At 40.8% G+C, this 19,611-nt stretch overlaps 1 protein-coding gene across 1 annotated transcript in view; it reads right to left on the reverse strand.

Annotated features, from left to right (window-relative positions):
- The window catches only part of POU2F1 (POU class 2 homeobox 1), a 215,046-nt gene that overhangs the window by 27,089 nt on the left and 168,346 nt on the right, over positions 1 to 19,611 (reverse strand). Inside the window, exon 9 of the mRNA XM_053705861.1 lies at positions 10,102 to 10,441. Within this exon, the coding sequence (XP_053561836.1) occupies positions 10,102 to 10,441 (340 nt within the window). The remainder of the gene's footprint in view (positions 1 to 10,101; positions 10,442 to 19,611) is intronic.

A 19,611-nucleotide genomic window follows, 5' to 3' on the forward strand; every position in this document is an offset into this window, starting at 1 on the left:
ACCTAGCGTGCCCCTTTTGGCGTCCATCGAGTCATTAACAATGCCCATGGTTTCTTTTGCTCATGCGCTTTTTTCCCCCAAGCAATTCTAAAACGTGGGAGTTGTTACTGGCTCGATGTGCGCCAAAGGGGGCATTGCTTGGATTAACACTGATTCGTCGTCATAACCACAAAAGCCAATGCTTTGCGGGTGGAATAAAAAAACAATAAAAGTAATTTGTTTTTCGAAAATATGCGATTTAGAAGATATTGATGAATGAAAGTTACCCTATTTTGCTTTCTCCTTACACATCCATTAACCATATCAAGTAAGTTTACAATCACTTTAACAATGCACCATTAAAATAATTCCAAACATTTCCAGGCTAAACTGTTGCTGAAGGCTTGACAGTCCAGGAATGGAGGAGGAGTTTTTTTTTTTTTTTTTAAAAATCAAATTAAAAAAGTATATATCTTTCCTCAACCGAATGTTCCAAGGAGGAGTTTTCAGGCTTTTTGACAAAGCAAAATCAGCTGGGCTATTTAAGAAAAATGACAACCTCTGCTTTAACTTTAAAATGATAGTTCAGTTTATAGAAAAAAAATAAAATATTTTCTATAAACTTAACAGAGGGCTCCAATAAAAATGTAAAATTTCTTTGGGACATCAAATGAAAGTTTTACTTTCTCAAAACATTTGAATAACTAAGAAAAGTTACCTACGGAATTGGATGATCTAGCAAAAAACTTCTGCCCACATAAATAGTTTAGAAAGTTTTCAAGAAATATGGAGACCACTTTTACTTTAAAATAAAATACTTCTTTGAGGAAAAAAATCTAAAGATAGTTTTCTATTTACGGTACATTATAGTTTAAAGGTTATTCATCCTTAAGGATTAATTTTTAATTACGTAACATGAGGCTGTATATTAATATCTGCAACGTAATTTTTTTGTAAATGCATTCCATTTACAATGTAATGCTCTCAACAGAGGTTTCTGTAAGATCATTTCAGGTATTTTTTCTTGCTAGAAGATCACAGACGAATGGTTTTACAGTTAAAACTGTGACTGTGTCTCTGCAAAGAGAAAATGCTGCCTCTTTACAAGAAAATATTTTAAAATAAACAGTGTTGAGAAAAGACCATAATCCCATTGTTCCTCTGTAAATCTATGTAACAGAATCAACCCCTTACCTTTTAAGGAGATACTAAATTAAAAAATAAACTTTAAGGATTCAGATATTTTTATATGCACACTTTCTGATGCGCCAGCTCCTACTGAGAACGTGCAAGTGTGCACAGTATATAGATATATGCATTTTGTGATTGGCTGATGGCTGTTACATGATACAGCGGAAGTAAAAATTTAATTTTGAAATCGTAAAACTAATCTAATATCTAAAAAATTATTCTAAAAATTAAACCATCACAACCAGCAAGAAACCCATCCTGCAAGATATATAAAAGGTCATTTGTTTCTGGTCTCAAAGGAAAAACACAATTTATGCTTACCTGATAAATTTATTTCTCTTGTGGTGTATCCAGTCCACGGATCTTCCATTACTTGTGGGATATTCTCATTCCCAACAGGAAGTTGCAAGAGGACACCCACAGCAGAGCTGTTATATAGCTCCTCCCCTAACTGCCATATCCAGTCATTCGACCGAAAACAAGCCGAGAAAGGAGAAACCATAGGGTGCAGTGGTGACTGTAGTTTAAATTTAAAAATTACCTGCCTTAAAATGACAGGGCGGGCCGTGGACTGGATACACCACAAGAGAAATAAATTTATCAGGTAAGCATAAATTGTGTTTTCTCTTGTAAGGTGTATCCAGTCCACGGATCATCCATTACTTGTGGGATACCAATACCAAAGCTAAAGTACACGGATGAAGGGAGGGACAAGGCAGGAACTTAAATGGAAGGAAACACTGCCTGTAAAACCTTTCTCCCAAAAATAGCCTACGAAGAAGCAAAAGTATCAAATTTGTAGAATTTTGAAAAAGTATGAAGCGAAGACCAAGTCGCCGCCTTGCAAATCTGTTCAACAGAAGCCTCATTTTTAAAGGCCCAAGTGGAAGTCACAGCTCTAGTAGAATGAGCTGTAATCCTTTCAGGAGGCTTCTGTCCAGCAGTCTCATAGGCTAAGCGGATTATGCTTTTTAGCCAAAAAGAAAGAGAGGTTGCCGAAGCCTTTTGACCTCTCCTCTGTCCAGAGTAGACAAACAAAGCAGATGTTTGACGAAAATCTTTAGTAGCTTGCAAGTAAAACTTTAAAGCACGAACCACGTCCAGATTGTGTAATAGATGTTCCTTCTTTGAACAAGGATTAGGACACAAGGATGGAACAACAATCTCTTGATTGATATTCTCGTTAGATACCACCTTAGGTAAAAACCCAGGTTTGGTACGCAGGACTACCTTATCCGTATGGAAAATCAGATAAGGAGAATCACATTGTAAGGCAGATAACTCGGAGACTCTACGAGCCGAGGAAATAGTTACCAAAAAAAGAACTTTCCAAGATAAAAGTTTGATATCTATGGAATGAAGAGGTTCAAACGGAACTCCTTGAAGAACCTTAAGAACCAAATTTAAGCTCCATGGCGGAGCAACAGGTTTAAACACAGGCTTGATTCTAACTAAAGCCTGACAAAATGCCTGAACGTCTGGAACATCTGCCAGACGCTTGTGTAAAAGAATAGACAGAGCAGAAATCTGTCCCTTTAAGGGACTAGCTGACAATCCTTTTTCCAAACCTTCTTGGAGAATCCTGACCTTACTCCATGAGTAACCCTTAGATTCACACCAATAAAGATATTTACGCCATATCTTATGATAAATTTTCCTGGTGACAGGCTTTCGTGCCTGTATTAAGGTATCAATGACTGACTCGGAGAAGCCACGCTTTGATAAAATCAAGCGTTCAATCTCCAGGCAGTCAGTCTCAGAGAAATTAGATTTGGATGGTTGAAAGGACCCTGAAGTAGAAGATCCTGTCTCAGAGGCAGAGTCCATGGTGGAAAGGATGACATGTCCACTAGATCTGCATACCAGGTCCTGCGTGGCCACGCAGGCGCTATCAAAATCACTGATGCTTTCTCCTGCTTGATCTTGGCAATTAGTCGAGGGAGCAGAGGAAACGGTGGAAACACATAAGCCAGGTTGAAAGACCAGGGCGCTGCTAGAGCATCTATCAGCGTCGCCTTGGGATCCCTGGACCTGGATCCGTAACAAGGAAGCTTGGCGTTCTGGCGAGACGCCATGAGATCCAGTTCTGGTTTGCTCCAATGATGAATCAATTGTGCAAACACCTCCGGATGAAAAATCTGACGACTTAGAAAATCCGCCTCCCAGTTCTCTACACCTGGGATATGGATAGCTGATAGGTGGCAAGAGTGAATCTCTGCCCAGTGAATTATTTTTGAAACCTCTAACATCGCTAGGGAACTTCTTGTTCCCCCTTGATGGTTGATGTAAGCCACAGTCGTGATGTTGTCCGACTGAAATCTGATGTACCTCAGAGTTGCTAACTGAGGCCAAGCCTGAAGAGCATTGAATATCGCTATCAGTTCAAGAATATTTATTGGAAGGAGTGTCTCCTCCTGAGTCCACGATCCCTGAGCTTTCAGGGAATTCCAGACTGCACCCCAACCTAGAAGGCTGGCATCTGTTGTTACAATTATCCAATCTGGCCTGCGAAAGGTCATACCTTTGGACAGATGGACCCGAGATAGCCACCAGAGAAGAGAATCCCTGGTCTCTTGATCCAGATTTAATAGAGGGGACAAATCTGTGTAATCCCCGTTCCACTGACTGAGCATGCATAGTTACAGCGGTCTGAGATGTAAGTGTGCAAACGGCACTATCTCCATTGCCGCTACCATTAAGCCGATTACTTCCATACAGTGAGCCACCGAAGGGCGCGGAATGGAATGAAGAACACGGCAGGAATTTAGAAGCTTTGATAACCTGGACTCAGTCAGGTAAATTTTCATTTCTACAGAATCTATCAGAGTCCCTAGGAAGGAAACTCTTGTGAGTGGGGATAGAGAACTCTTTTCCTCGTTCAGTTTCCACCCATGCGACCTCAGAAATGCCAGTACTACGTCCGTATGAGACTTGGCAATTTGGAAGTTTGACGCCTGTATCAGGATGTCGTCTAAATAAGGGGCCACTGCTATGCCCCGCGGCCTTAGGACCGCCAGAAGCGACCTTAGAACCTTCGTAAAGATTCTTGGGGCTGTAGCTAATCCAAAGGGAAGAGCTACAAACTGGTAATGCCTGTCTAGAAAGGCAAACCTGAGAAACCGATGATGATCTTTGTGTATCGGAATGTGAAGATAAGCATCCTTTAAATCCACTGTAGTCATATAGTGACCCTCCTGGATCATAGGTAGGATGGTATGAATAGTTTCCATCTTGAATGATGGAACTCTGAGGAATTTGTTTAAGATCTTTAGATCAAAATTGGTCTGAAGGTTCCCTCTTTTTTGGGAACCACAAACAGATTTGAGTAAAAACCCTGTCCCTGTTCCTCCTTTGGAACTGGATGGATCACTCCCATAACTAGGAGGTCTCGTACACAGTGTATGCCTCTCTCTTTATCTGGTTTGCAGATAATTGTGAAAGGTGAAATCTCCCTTTTGGGGGGGAAGCTTTGAAGTCCAGAAGATATCCCTGGGATATAATTTCCAACGCCCAGGGATCCTGGACATCTCTTGCCCACGCCTGGGCGAAGAGTGAAAGTCTGCCCCCTACTAGATCCGTTACCGGATAGGAAGCCGTTCCTTCATGCTGTCTTAGAGGCAGCAGCAGGCTTTTTGGCCTGCTTACCTTTGTTCCAGGTCTGGTTTGGTCTCCAGACTGTCTTGGACTGAGCAAAAGTTCCCTCTTGTTTTGCATTAGAGGAAGTTGAGGCCGCACCTGCCTTGAAGTTTCGAAAGGCACGAAAATTAGAATGTTTGGCCCTTGATTTGGACCTGTCCTGAGGAAGGGCATGACCTTTTCCTCCAGTGATATCAGCAATAATCTTCTTGAAGGGAATGTTAAGTAGCTTAGATTTTGAAGTCACGTCAGCTGACCATGATTTAAGCCATAGCGCCCTGCGCGCCTGTATAGCAAAACCAGAATTCTTAGCCGTTAGTTTAGTCAAATGAACAATGGCATCAGAAACAAAAGAATTGGCTAGCTTAAGTGCTCTAAGCTTGCCAAGTATGTCATCCAATGGAGTCGCTAGCTGTAAAGCCTCTTCCAGAGACTCAAACCAGAACACCGCAGCAGCAGTGACAGGAGCAATGCATGCAAGGGGCTGTAGGATAAAACCTTGTTGAATAAACATTTTCTTAAGGTAACCTAATTTTTTATCCATTGGATCTAAAAAAGCACAACTGTCATCGACAGGGATAGTAGTATGCTTTGCTAGAGTAGAAACTGCTCCCTCCACCTTAGGGACTGTCTGCCATAAGTCCCGTGTGGTGGCGTTTATTGGAAACATTTTTCTAAAAATAGGAGGGGGAGAGAACGGCACACCTGGTCTATCCCATTCCTTATTAATAATTTCTGTAAACCATTTAGGTATTGCAAAAACATCAGTACACACCGGCACTGCATAGTATTTATCCAGTCTACACAATTTCTCTGGCACTGCAATTGTATCACAGTCATTCAGAGCAGTTAAAACCTCCCTGAGCAACACGCGGAGGTGTTCAAGCTTAAATTTAAATGTAGAGATATCAGAATAAGGCATCTTTCCTGAGTCAGAAACATCACCCACAGACTGAAGCTCTCCTTCCTCAGCTTCTGCATAATGTGAGGCAGTATCAGACATAGTTCTTAAAGCGTCAGTATGCTCTGTATTTCGTCTAACCCCAGAGCTATCTCGCTTACCTCTAAATTCAGGTAGTCTGGCTAATACCGCTGACAGTGTATTATCCATGACTGCCGCCATGTCTTGTAAAGTAATTGCTATGTACTTGGCGCCATTTGAGCGTGAGTCCCTTGAGCGGGAGTCAAAGGATATGACACGTGGGGAGAGTTAGTCGGCATAACTTCCCCCTCGACAGATTCCTCTGGTGATAATTTTTTAAAAGACAGAATATGATCTTTATTGCTTAAAGTGAAATCAGTACATTTGGTACACATTCTAAGAGGGGGTTCCACCATGGCTTTTAAACATAATGAACAAGGAGTTTCCTCTATGTCAGACATGTTTGTACAGACTAGCAATGAGACTAGCAAGCTTGGAAAACACTTTAACTCAAGTTAACAAGCAAATATAAAAAACGGTACTGTGCCTTTAAGAGAAACAAATTGTCAAAATTTGAAAAACAGTGAAAAAAAGGCAGTAAATCAAACGAAATTTTTACAGTGTATGTAATAAGCTAACAGAGAATTGCACCCACTTGCAAATGGATGATAAACCCCTTAGTTCAAAAAAGGATCAAAAAAACGATAGACGTTTTTTAACAGTCACAACAACTACCTTCCCAATAAACGACTTTGGAAAGCCTTTGATCCCTTTAGAGATGTCCTATATCATTCAAAAAAGCGCTAAAATAGGCCCCTCCCACTCATACTACAACAGTGGAAAGCCTCAGGAAACTGTTTCTAGGCAAAATTTAAGCCAGCCATGTGGAAAAAACTAGGCCCCAATAAAGTTTTATCACCAAAGCATATATAAAAACGATTAAACATGCCAGCAAATGTTTTATATTGCAATTTTATAAGGGTATTACCCCTGAGAGTAAGCATGATACCAGTCGCTATTAAATCACTGTATTCAGGCTTAACTTACATTAATCCGGTATCAGCAGCATTTTCTAGCATTTCCATTTCTAGAAAAAATTGTAACTGCACATACCTCATACCAGAGTAACCTGCACGCCATTCTCCCGCTGAAGTTACCTCTCTCCTCAGACATATGTGAGAACAGTAATGGATCTTAGTTACAACCTGCTAAGATCATAGAAAACTCAGGCAGATTCTTCTTCTATTTACTGCCTGGGATAAAATAGTACAACTCCGGTACCATTTAGAAATAAACTTTTGATTGAAGAAAAAAAAACTAACTATATTTCACCACTCTCTCTTACTACCTCCATGCTTGTTGAGAGTTGCAAGAGAATGACTGGATATGGCAGTTAGGGGAGGAGCAATATAACAGCTCTGCTGTGGGTGTCCTCTTGCAACTTCCTGTTGGGAATGAGAATATCCCACAAGTAATGGAAGATCCGTGGACTGGATACACCTTACAAGAGAAAACCAGTTTGTGGGTCAGAATAACCAAGCCCTTTAAGTGGTAACTCCCCCCACCCATTACTTCTATCCACAGAATTATGCTGTAACAAATTAATATAAGTAAATGTTCAGAATAGTTTCTATTGATCCAGGATTCCCGTTTGGAAAAAGGTTTGTTGGCTCTGTTGTAGACTACTGATATTCTAGCTCTCAGCAACATACTAGTTTTACTACCAGACTTGAGAGACCAACAGATACTTAGCTCTTTGGAGCAGGGAAATCCATCTGTGTATTGTTTGTTCGGTTTAGTCTGTTCTATGTATCTCTATTTATTTTAACAATTAATTAGTATAATTGTGTAACCTTCCTCATGTACTTAACCCTACATAATTAGCCTACTTACAAATAAATTATAATATTTTCAAAAACATCTGGATACAAAAACTGAGAAATCTAGATAATGGAATTTGAGAATTTACTTGGACAGTAAAACCAAGAAATTCCAAGTCTAACTGTACATTCTATTCTTTTTTGGAAGATGGAGGGGGCAGTGGATTAAAGGGATATAAAAACCAAAAAATTATTTTGTAATTTAACATTTAAAAAAAAAAAAAAAAAAAATCAGTTTTACATCTATTATCAAATTTGCTTCATATCCATTAGATTCTGTGTTGAGATACCTAGGTAGGCATCTGGAACACTACATTGCAGGAAATAGTGCTGCCATTGAGTGCTCTTGCAAATTATTAACATTCTAGCAAAAGTAAAAAGAAGTAAATTAGAAAGTTATTTAAATTCGCATGCTCTGTCTGAATCATAAAAGAAACATTTTAGGTTTAGATCCATTTAATAAGAAATGTTTTCTCCCTATCTTAAAGGGATAGTCTAGTCAAAATTAAACTTCCATGATTCAGATAGAGCAGCAATTTTAGGCAACTTTCTAATATACTCCTATTATCAATTTTGCTTCGTTCTCTTAGTATCTTTATTTGAAAAAGAATAATGAAAGCATAGGAGCCGGCCCATTTTTGGTTTAGCACCTGGGTAGAACTTTGATTTGTGTCTAAATGTAGCCACCAATCAGCAAGCACTACCCAGGTGCTGAACCAAAAATGGTCTGGCTCTTAAGGATACATTCAAATAAAGATAGCAAGAGAATGAATAAAAAATGATAATAGAAATAAATTAAAGAAAATTTCTTAAAATTGCCTGCTCTATCTGAATCATGAGTTTAATTTTGACTATACTTTCCATTAACTGTTTTTTCTATTCTTTCAAAAGGTCTTCAAAGGATTATGACAGAACCAGTGAGGTTATATACCATTTTTTTAATGAAGATGGTTAAAGGGTTAGAAATCTTTGTAAAATATTAAGAAAAGTCATTATTATAATTATATAAATATATGTTATAAAATCAACCTACTTTTTTACTGAAACAAAGCTTCTAAATATGTTTAATTTAACTTTTTAATTTGTGTAAAATGAGCATTAACGACCTCCCATAAAAATAGGCAGGGTTTATGTAAAATTATTTCCGTGCCCCATCCAATAGGGACGCGGTTCTGCCCATTACATTTTAATATTCATAGCCAGGCTGGCTGAAGGTGATTGTTCTAACTTCTATCAAAATAAGAAGTCCAATGTTTTGGAACATAAATTATCACAGCCTCCATGCTAGCCCAGCTTTCCCCAGCCCCACCGTCAAACACCACAGAGATTCACAGAGCTAGCAGACTCCCCTCAGCATTACTCTCAGCCATCAAACACACAAACGTAACTCTGGACTTCATTTAAAAAAAAAAAAAAAAAAGTCTTTCTTATGGCTTTTTTGTTATAAGAAAGTTTTTTCTATATGAAGTCCGGAGTCACTTTTGTGGGTTTGATCGCTGAGAGTAATGCTGAGTGGAGCCGGCTAGGTCCGTGAATCTCTGTGGTGTTTGACGGCTGATGATATGGGGCTGGAAGAAGCTGGGCTAGCATGGAGGCTGTGATAATTTATGTTCCAAAACATTGGACTTCTTATTTTGATAGAAGTTAGAACAATCACCTTCAGCCAGCAGTGAATCTTCAGCGCTGAGAGCGCTCTGGTGCGCCACACCCACCAATGTCTACATCACAATTCAGATGTCCGCCCTGCTTTTTGATGACGTGCCACAGAAGAATAAACTGAGGGGAACCAAAATGCGCATGCATTACTCAGAAAATATGTTAAATGCACATGTGGGCTACCATGATGTTTCTACCTAGGTAGAACTTCTTTATAGGGTATGCATAATGAGGAAAAACTGGGTTTGGCGAAATATGGAATTTGTATTAGAAACACCAAGAAAAGGACAGGAAACTTTTAATAGGTACTTATTGTAAATATTTATAATACTTAATGGCGTTTAAAAAAAAACAACAAAAAAAAAAATCATTTTTTGAGTTTACTATCTCTTTAAAGATTTTTATAAGCATTTCTGATTTTAGTTTATTTTACAGAAATATAGAATAAATTGTTTAGCTGGCAAGACACAATGCCAAATTGCTTTGCTGTCAGTTGCAACTGAGTAGTGATTCTGTAGTTTTAGTAGTACAAGAAGTATCTATTGTTGTATGTATACCATGGCTAGTTATAGAGCAATTACCCAGAACAAAACTAGTAAGTGTTTGTGCCAATAACATGCGTGGTAGCCATTGGAAAACAAGAAGCAGCAGTGTTGTGTTATAATGAAAATGAAAAAGAGCTCAGGAAGAATCAGCTTAGCAAAAGCACATTCAAATGTAGAAATATACTTGCAATTCATAAACTACAGGTTTAGTAAGTCTGCATATAACACTGCAACAAAACAGAACCTAAAAGCTGCTTGACATCTGATGACTTACAGCTACTTAAGCCCTTACCCAGCAAACTGTGAAGGAGCCATCAGCCCAGGGTTGAATCCTGCTGCAGCAGCCATGGCAGCGAAACTTGCATTATTTGGCAGCTGTGCTACTCCCTGTAGTGCCGTTGCAGCTGCTGTGTGGATTCCAGATGCTGTTACCATCACTTGGCCAGTACTTAGTGGGGAGGAGAAAGTAGATGAAGTGGTGTGCGTCGTGCTGGTCTCACTTGCACTGGATGATTCTGATGTTGCAGCAGAGGCCAATGGAGAAGGACTAAGGGATGATGATTTCAGAACTGAAGATATAGGAGGTGCTGTTGATATCACAGTTGCTGTGTTGGCAGGAGTTCCCGTTGTGCCTAAATATAAGGGTTAGGCTAAGGTGCACACCCATTAATTAAAACAGACAGACATGCAGAAAAAAATGTTCCTTCACTATGTTTCAGATACCCAAAGACTTTATCTGGCAGATATATGGAGTATTAATGGCCCTCTATAGTGTGAAAACTGCATATACTGTCAGCAAGGACACCACCAAAACAAATGTTTATGATATACTTTAAGACTGAAATAAGAGCTCATGTGTAGTTACTAGGTGTGTAGGACAGATGGGACAATGGTTTCCTTTCATACTAGGAATCTGCAAAATGTTCTGCCTGCTAAATTACTAAAATAAATATTAATAAAAGGTTGAAAGTGCAAGAAAAGCAACCAAGATAAGAGATATGAGAGAAACGGCAACATAAAGAGAATAGCAGAAAATCATGCACAAGAAATGGGTTAAAGGGTTTAGAGACAGTAGTACTATGGGGTCAGGCATTACAGGAGGCAGCTTGTATATGCACTTTGCAAAGACATCTCATGTGTGACATTTATTATGCATCTTTTTCTTATTAATCTTTGCACAGTAGCAAAAACCAAGAGACACATACTAAGAATGCTGGTCCTACCAAACTGATGGTGCAAAAAGCACAATGTCCTGAAACATTTTAAGGACTACTATAAAACATAATTTATGTAAGAATTTACAGACAGCTACTCAACCTGTGAGACTTGCATCTGTTGAAATCACAGTCCAGGCAGGGCGAACAAAAGAGGCCCCTTGAATAATCCGATGATGGACTAACCACCAGGACAGAGGGAGTTGAATGTTGGGATTTAAGTATACTCAACTGTGATAGCGTATAATCCCTGCAACCATTGATTCAGCATGCAAAGCTGCAGAGATATCATATGAAAACGAGCAAAGGGGATCGCGTCCGATGCTGCAGTCATGAGACCTAAAACTTCCATGCACATAGCCACTGAAGATTTCGACAGGCAGAAACCAATTTCATTCGTCTCTTGTTTGTTAAAGACAAAGTCATGGACACTGAATCTATCTGGAAACCTAAAAAGGTGACCCTTGTCTGAGGAATCAAGGAACTCTCTGGTAAATTGATCCTCCAACCATGTCTTCGAAGAGACAACAAAAGTTGATTTGTGTGAGATTCTGCTAAGTGAAAAGATTGAGCCAGTACAAATAAGGAAAAACCGCAATACCTGCTCTCTGATTACAGATAGAAGGGCACCGAGAACCTTCAAAAAGATTCTTGGAGCTGTTGCTAGGCCAAATGGAAGAGCAACAAACTGGTAATGCTTGTCTAGAAAAAAGAATCTCAAAAACCGATAGTGGTCTGGCTGAATCAGAATATGAAGATACGCATCCTGTAAGTCTATTGAGGACATGTAATGACCTTGCTGAACAAAAGACAGAATAGTCCTTATAGTCACCATCTTGAAAGTTGGGACTCTTACAAAATGATTCAAAAACTTCAGATACAGAACTGGTCTGAAAGAATTTTCCTTCTTCGGGACAATGAATAGATTTGAATAAACACCCAGACCCTGTTCCAGAATTGGAACTGGTACAATCACTCCTGAAAGCTCTAGATCTGAAACACATTTCAGAAAAGCCTGAGCTTCCACAGTAATTGTTGGAACGTGAGAGAAAAAAAATCTCACAGGTCTTATTCTGAAACCTATTAGATACCCTTGGGAGACAATATTCTGAATCCGATGATTCTGAATGGAACCTGCCCAAACGTCTTGAAATAATTTCAATCTGCCCCCTACCAGTAAAACTGGATCAAGGGTCGCATCTTCATGCAGTCTTGGGGGCTGGCTTTGGTTTCTTGTAAGGCTTGGATTTATTCCAACTCGAGGAAGGCTTCCAATTTGAGCTAGAGTCCTTAGGGGAAGGAGTGGTTTTCTGTTCTCTATTCTGTCGAAAAGAACAAAACCGATTAGAAGCTCTAGATTCGCCTTTAGACTTTATCTTGAGGCAAAAAAATTCCCTTCCCCCCAGTAATAGTGGAAATAATTGAATCCAACTGAGAACCAAACAAATTATTACCCTGGAATGAAAGAGATAGTAACCTAGATTTAGATACCATGTCAGCATTCCATGATTTGAGCCATAAAGCTCTTCTAGCTAAAGACATAGATTTAACATTTATCTTTATATCATCAAAAATAGCATCACAGAAAAAATAATTAGCATGTTGAAGCAAACGAACAATGCTATGCAAATAAGAGTATTTTTCCCGTTGTGCTAAGCTATCCAACCAAAAAGTTGATGCAGCCGCAATATTAGCCATAGAAATGGCAGGTCTAAGCATATAGCCAGAATGCAAATAAGCTTTCCTTAGATAAGATTCAATTTTCCTAAGGATCCTTAAAAGAGGTACTATCTTTCATAGGAATAGTAGCACGTTTAGCAAGAGTAGAAATAGCCCCATCAACCTTAGGAACCTTTTCCCAAAACTCTAACAGCCACTGGGCAACAGGCTTAGACCATTTCTGGCAATCACATCAGAAATAGCATCAGGAACAGGAAAAACCTCAGGAGTAGTCACAGGTGGTTTATAGACCGAATTTAAACGTTTACTGGATTTATTATCAAGAGGACCAGACTCCTCAATATCCAAAGTTATTAACACTTCTTTTAACAAAGAACGAACATACTCAATATTAAAAAGATAAGATGATTTATCAGTGTCAATAACTGAAGTAGGATCCTCCTTCCTTTTCTTGGCTCAACACATGTCAAAATTTTTAAATGGCAGACTGGAACATTACACAACAAAAATTATCAGGAAATAGCTGGCATATTAAAAACATTGTATTGGGTGACAAGCAGCTTGTCAGTCAGTCTTCCATTACTATCTTTTGTAATACATAAAAAACTAAAATAAAGTATATAGGATACTGCAATAGGATGTAGTGGCAGATGGCTTGAAGAACATCAATGCAGATAACAATAGAAACCCTCTTTAATCTGAACAGCTGTACCTCCAAGACGACAAAAGTAGCAGATCCACATGACAAAATGTACTCAAGTTGTCATAAAATAATCTAAATATATTTGTACAATATCAGTAGAACAAGTATGGCTTCTATAGGGCCCTGTTTGATCTTGTGAAAATGAGAAAAAAATTAGATCAAAGTCTGATGTCAAAAACCATCAGATCAACCAATGAAATCAATTAGTGTATGGTAAACGCGTATATCTGTTAATACACTGACGGTTGAAAAGGTCAGCTAGCAGATGTGCTAGTAGAATATGTAGATCAGTCTAAGCACTGCAAAATTTATACAGTGGTTAGAAGAAGAAAAAAAGTGATAGTTTGCATCCAAGGGCAAGTATAATGACAGATCTATTGGATTGCCCATTTACGGACTACCAAGTTTAGCTGGTGTTCATGGTTGCTTCTCAAGGTTCTTCAAGTTAACACTTGCATTCACAGGTAGGTAAAGTAACCAAACAGTACGCTTATGTCATCTTACCTATTGGCTACTATTCTGGTCTGCCTGGTAACCAGTGGGACTGTTAAGAAAAGTTTACACATTTTGCATTTGGAAACTACTACTTATGAAGGTAACAAAAAAAGGACATTCCTCTACTTTCAAATGTCAGATGTACTTGCAACAAAGCACACACAATGAAAAGCAAAAGCTACAAATTATCTTAGGTCACAACATACAACAATCAGGAATATATAAAAATGAGCAACAACTGTTTAAAACCTTTCAAACCAGCATCAATTTGGTTCTGCTTTAGATCTCATATTATGAGACAAATAAACCATATTGATTAGACAACACAGAAAGCCTTGGATAGAAGCTGGTTTATGTTATGTTCTTTCAACAGAATTCCTTGGATAACATCGTTATCTATCATTAGTAGGAAATGAGCAGTTTAATGGAAAAAGAAGCATGAATTAAAAGTTTAGGCTCCTGCAGAACTCAGGCATCTGAGGCTACTTAAACCATTAAAAAGAGGAACTCCCACCAGTCAACCTCTTAGACAATGTTTTGTTAAGAGACAGCACAGAACTCAAAGAATAAGAATAGAAAAATGATCTGGAAAGACTGACAGAAAATAAATTTCTTCCTATATGTAAAGAGTCCACAGCTGCATTCATTACTTTTGGGAAATAAGAACCTGGCCACCAGGAGGAGGCAAAGACACCCCAGCCAAAGGCTTAAATACTCCCCACTTCCCTCATCCCCCAGTCATTCTTTGCCTTTTGTCTCAGGAGGTTGGCAGAGAAGTGTCAGAAGTATGTTTTATCTCTTATGGAGGGTAGTACTCTTCAACATTGGACGGGAGTTTTAAGTTATCCTATCAGTCTCTCAGTGAGGGCCTGGATGAACGTTAGAGTCCGGAGATGCAGGGAGTCTCTCAGCGAAACCATCCCGACTCATTAACAGCTCCACAACTATTCGTCACACTTAAAGGACTGTGTTCCTGTTCCACGGTGTAGATTCCGGTAAGATCGTTTCATTTTACTTTATCAGAATGTACTGTAACTTATTATGTTTTCCCGTAAGGAACTATCTTGTGGGACTTATTAAGTATATTTATAGGGCCTCAGTAAGGCTCCTTTGGTACCTTGGAATCGAGTGTTAATATCTCCCGAGGGGGATTATTGAACAGGGTTTTTTATAATCATGTTTGTTATGTGATTCAATCTGCTTATGTGTAGTGTTAACTGGGCTCATGGCTTAGAACATATAGGCCTTTGGAAGAGACGCGACCTTATGGTTGGGCGCGCTTTATTTGGACTGTACGGTTCACCTTGTGACTGGGCGTATTTACATTCTGGTCTTCCATTTCCGCATTCCTGACCGTGTGGCGACTGAAAAATTAGAGTCTGCTTGTGTCTGGTTCTAGGAGGTGCTGAGTGCCCCAGCCATTGTGGGTTTAAGGTGCGGTTTAAGTTTTTTCCTAGTCCATATTATATTCTCTATCTAGTTATGGAGGATTCTGATGCTGAGACTGTTCAAATTTCAGATTCAGATTCTTCGACTTGTGAACAATGTGAATTGGCCCCATTAACATAGGTCAATCAGTTATGTTCGATATGCCGTCTTACAGCGCACTGTTCCTCGGGCTCGGGGAATCAGGGATCTGCTGAGCCATCCTCCTCTGGGGGTTCTGTCCTCCATGAGGCGAGTTCCCCACCGCTCCCTACTACTACACATGTGGGTAACCCAGATTATGTTTATCCCTCCTTACAGGGTGGCTTGTTCCCCAAGGAGGCTGCAGCTCGTTCCCGCTTTCACATATTTTTGGCGATTATGCGTCTGCAAAGTCCAGACGTTTATTTGCGTTTGTGCGCATACCCGATCATCCTGGGTCTACCGGCCTTGGGTGGGCCTATACAGTTCCCTGCGGGTGTAGCTGTCCCTGAGTGTTGTGCCTTTCGTTACAGAATAGCGCGTCTTCGCGTTTTACTCAGACACGTTTTTGAGTTATTAGTGCATCCTATACTTAACGGATACGGGAATCTGCAGTCTTCTACTTCGAATGGCTCACCTCAGACAGAAGGGGATGACGTAATTTCCAAATTGTCTGATTATTGAGATCTTTCCCAGTTTTTTGTTGGAAGATCGGGGTTCCGTTTGGCTGGTCCTCCGGGTATGCCTGCTTTCTTCCTGGGCGTTAACCTACGGGTTGCCTTATATTTTCTTTTATCCAGTTAGGATGTCTTATTTTGATTATGTGTTTCCTTCGGGAACTGATGGGATCGATTCTCTCTGGTTGCTTCTTCGAAAGTTAAGGGACACGTTAGTCCTAGGTTTGTCTGTTTTACCTTCCCCTTTGAGGGAGGATTTAGCCAACTTTGCAGCTGGTCCTGCTGGGATTCAGATCTTCTGTCCTGTGGCTTATTCAGACAGGTGGCGCCTGTTCTGCCTGGCTGGTCCGGTGGGGCGCTGGGTGCTCACATTATTATTTGTGCGTTTTCTTGTTACAAGTTCAGTTAAACACTCTAAAAGGATCCGTATGGCTGGGAGGATTGTGTCAGTCCTTATTCAGCATTCAATCTGGTGACCGGGTCAGTGGAGTTCCACTACGTCACTCTCTTGGCTCAGATTTCCTCGGGGCCTAGAGTTTCCTTTCTCTCTTGGGAGGATTCTGGGATTGTCCTTGCACTTGCCCCTGCTGTGGTTCTCTCTTGAGACCTTTCGGACTTCGTCGGTTTCTTCGGTGGACCTGGTTACTTTGTAGGGACATGGGCGGTGTGGTCTCCTTGAGCTCTGTTTAGGGTTTCTTCCCCGGAACTGGGGGATGCGCCGCATCCTTCTTTCATCTTCTCCTCTGATTTTTTTGGGGGTGATGTGGAGACTAGGCTTTGTTCGAGTGACTTTGTCCTCAAGGTATCCTCTTGTATTTGGTCGTATTGTGGCTATTGCACCTAGGGCTCTAGTGACCTTGTTTCGGTCCTTGCTTCCTTAGCTCCTTGGAGCGTTGGACTCGGCAAGGAGTGGTCTCGTCTTCTGGTCAGGACTTGCAAGTTTTTCTCGTTGTCCATTTTACTTTGGACATTGTATGGTATCTCCCGAGGGTCTAGTTTTATATCAGATGGGGGATTTCAGTTTACGGATTCTTGTTTATTTGGGGGCTCGGACCACTCCTCGCTCTGGTTCTTCCGGTGGCTGAGGTTTCCCTCAGCATTTCCTTTGTGGATCTCATTGTGGGTTGTACCAGACTGTTAGGATCTAGAGCTGGTCCGGAGTTCCCCAGTTCCAGGAAACTTGGGTGGTGTCCTTTGGTTGGGCTAGTTGAACTGGTTCAGTTGACCAGGTTTTCTGCGTGCCGATGCCCTCTGGGCTTGCCTTTCGCCTTGGCCAGTTTCCCTTGGTCGGCTTGCTGAAAGAGTGTGATGGCTTTGCTGCTCTGCAAGCCAAGGGGTTCGCTGTGGAACCACTGCAGCTATGGCACCTTGATCTGTGTGCCAGTTAAATTCTTCAGGGGATTCTTTCCAGGTAAGGGTGTTGGAGAATTGTTTTCTCGGTTCAGCCTATGGCTGTATCCTGGGGCAGGTGCTGTGTCCTTCCGGCCCGTTTGCCGGTCCTCTTCGTCTTGGGGGGGCTTATATCCTTTGTTCAGAAGTGTTGTCCCTATCTTAGGGCTTCTCCTGGCTTCAGGAGGTTAGGACAGACGGGTTAACCTATTTTGGAGGGAGGTACGCTCTCTGGGTTGTTCTGTCCATTTGGAGAGTTGCTGGCTCCGCCTTGAGTCTATGTTGGGCCTTTAACTAGATCTCTAGGTCTACAGCCTTGTCGACAGTCTCCATGTGGTATTTACCCGAGCACTATTGTAATGGATGTGCCATTTTTTCTGCTCATTGTTTGAGCCTGGGGTTTTTCTGGTCCCCTGGATTCAGACCTGCCGACGCTTGGGCTTGCCCGACTGGAGGTAGGTCCTAAGATCCGTTGTTTCTCGGATCTTGGGGGCACATTGGTCCTCGAAGTTCTGGGCTCTCCTTTTATTTTGAGACCTATGTGTAGGTCTGGCGGTTTCGGTTGCCTAAAGGGTGCCTTCTGTAGTGGAGGTTTAGCACTCTACATTTTGGTAGCCACTTCTAGCAAGTATTTCTTCTGTGTCATCCTGAGGACAGCTGCGTGTTTTTGACTCAGGTGTTAACCTTCATCTGGGTCTGCTACATGTAATTTTGCCCGAATTCCTCAGGGTTCTGAGTACGGATGATGTTTGGTCTCCGTTTAAAGCTGTTCCTAGGCGCTGGTTGACTTGCTGTCTGGCAAGTGAAGGGTTGCTCTTTGAAACCAGCTACAGCTGTTTGTGCGTTGAGCTAGTGCTAGCAAGCTGTTCCAATCCTTGCAGGATGTTAGAACTATTTCTCTGTTCTGCTACCAGTTCTCAACAGTGTGGTTCTATTTGGAATGGGCGTTGCCTCCCCTTGTTGTCAGGACCCATTTAGGTCTTGGGAGCTTGGTTTGATGGGGGTTTTTCCTTTTATGGAGTGTGTGGAAACCTTTCGGTTCCCATTTGGTTCTTCCTAGCCTTATTCCTTTGGGAGTTTTGGCAGGGGTTCCTTTCGCTAGTAAAGGGTGTGTGGTGGGGGACCGACTGTTGGGCGACGGTGTCTCCCGGAGGACTGTTGGCTCAGTTGTGTCTGATGTTGCGGTCTGTAGCTAGGCTTCTGGGTTATCTGCTGGTCAGTGCCCTTGGGGCCTTTTCTCTTTTTGTTTTCTCGGCTTCGGACAAAGTGTTTTTTTTTGTTGGGCAGTGGTCCGCCTATTGTACCCTCCTGTTTTGGCTTATAGCTTGGGTATTGTTTTCCCAAAAGTAATGAATGCAGCTGTGGACTCTTTCCATTTAGGAAGAAAAACAAATTATGCTTAACTGATAATTTTCTTTTCTTCCGATGGAAAGAGTTCACAGCTCCCCACCCGTCTTTTTTTATGTGGGGCGTCTTTTTATTCTTCTGGCACCTTTTTCACCCAGATATTTCTTCTACTGTTCCTTGTTCCTCAGCAGAATGACTGGGGGATCAGGGAAGTGGGAGGAGTATTTAAGTCTTTGGCTGTGGTGTCTTTGCCTCCTCCTGGTGGCCAGGTTCTTGTTTTCCAAAAGTAATGAATGCAGCTGTGGACTGTCTCCATCAGAAGAAAAGAAAATTATCAGGTAAGCATAATTTATGTTTTCTTGACTTCGGCTTTTCAATTAAAAGAGCAATCTTGCATCCAAAATAATAACATGGTCAAAAACGCAGACCTCAGATTTGGAAACTATATAGTCAATTTAAAGGAATAACCAAGGAGCTTGCCTGGCACTGTTTGCCATAATCATCTGAAGCTGAATAATTTTCCTGAGAAGATTAAAAGGGACAGACTCCTAAATATAAAGTGTTTCCTTGATAGATCCAATTCTGCAAAGTAAGATTGATAAGCCCTTTGCTTACAACAGGATGAACACATTTAATGTCAATAACATTCAAAGCAGTAGCTTGACTATGGAGATTATCACACACTTAACTGACAACCAAATCAATCTAGCCAAGATACCAGGCCATGATCCCAACAGATTGGCATGTAAAACTTGCACAAAGGCATACTTATGTGCACATGACCAAAAGCCCCAGCACAATGGTGTACACAGAAAAAACAAAATTGATGCTTACCTGATGGAATTCAATTACTGTTGGGAATATCACTCCTGGTCAGCAGGAGGCGGAAA

The sequence above is a fragment of the Bombina bombina genome, chromosome 3 (genome assembly GCF_027579735.1).
Source record: "Bombina bombina isolate aBomBom1 chromosome 3, aBomBom1.pri, whole genome shotgun sequence".
NCBI lineage: Eukaryota > Metazoa > Chordata > Amphibia > Anura > Bombinatoridae > Bombina > Bombina bombina.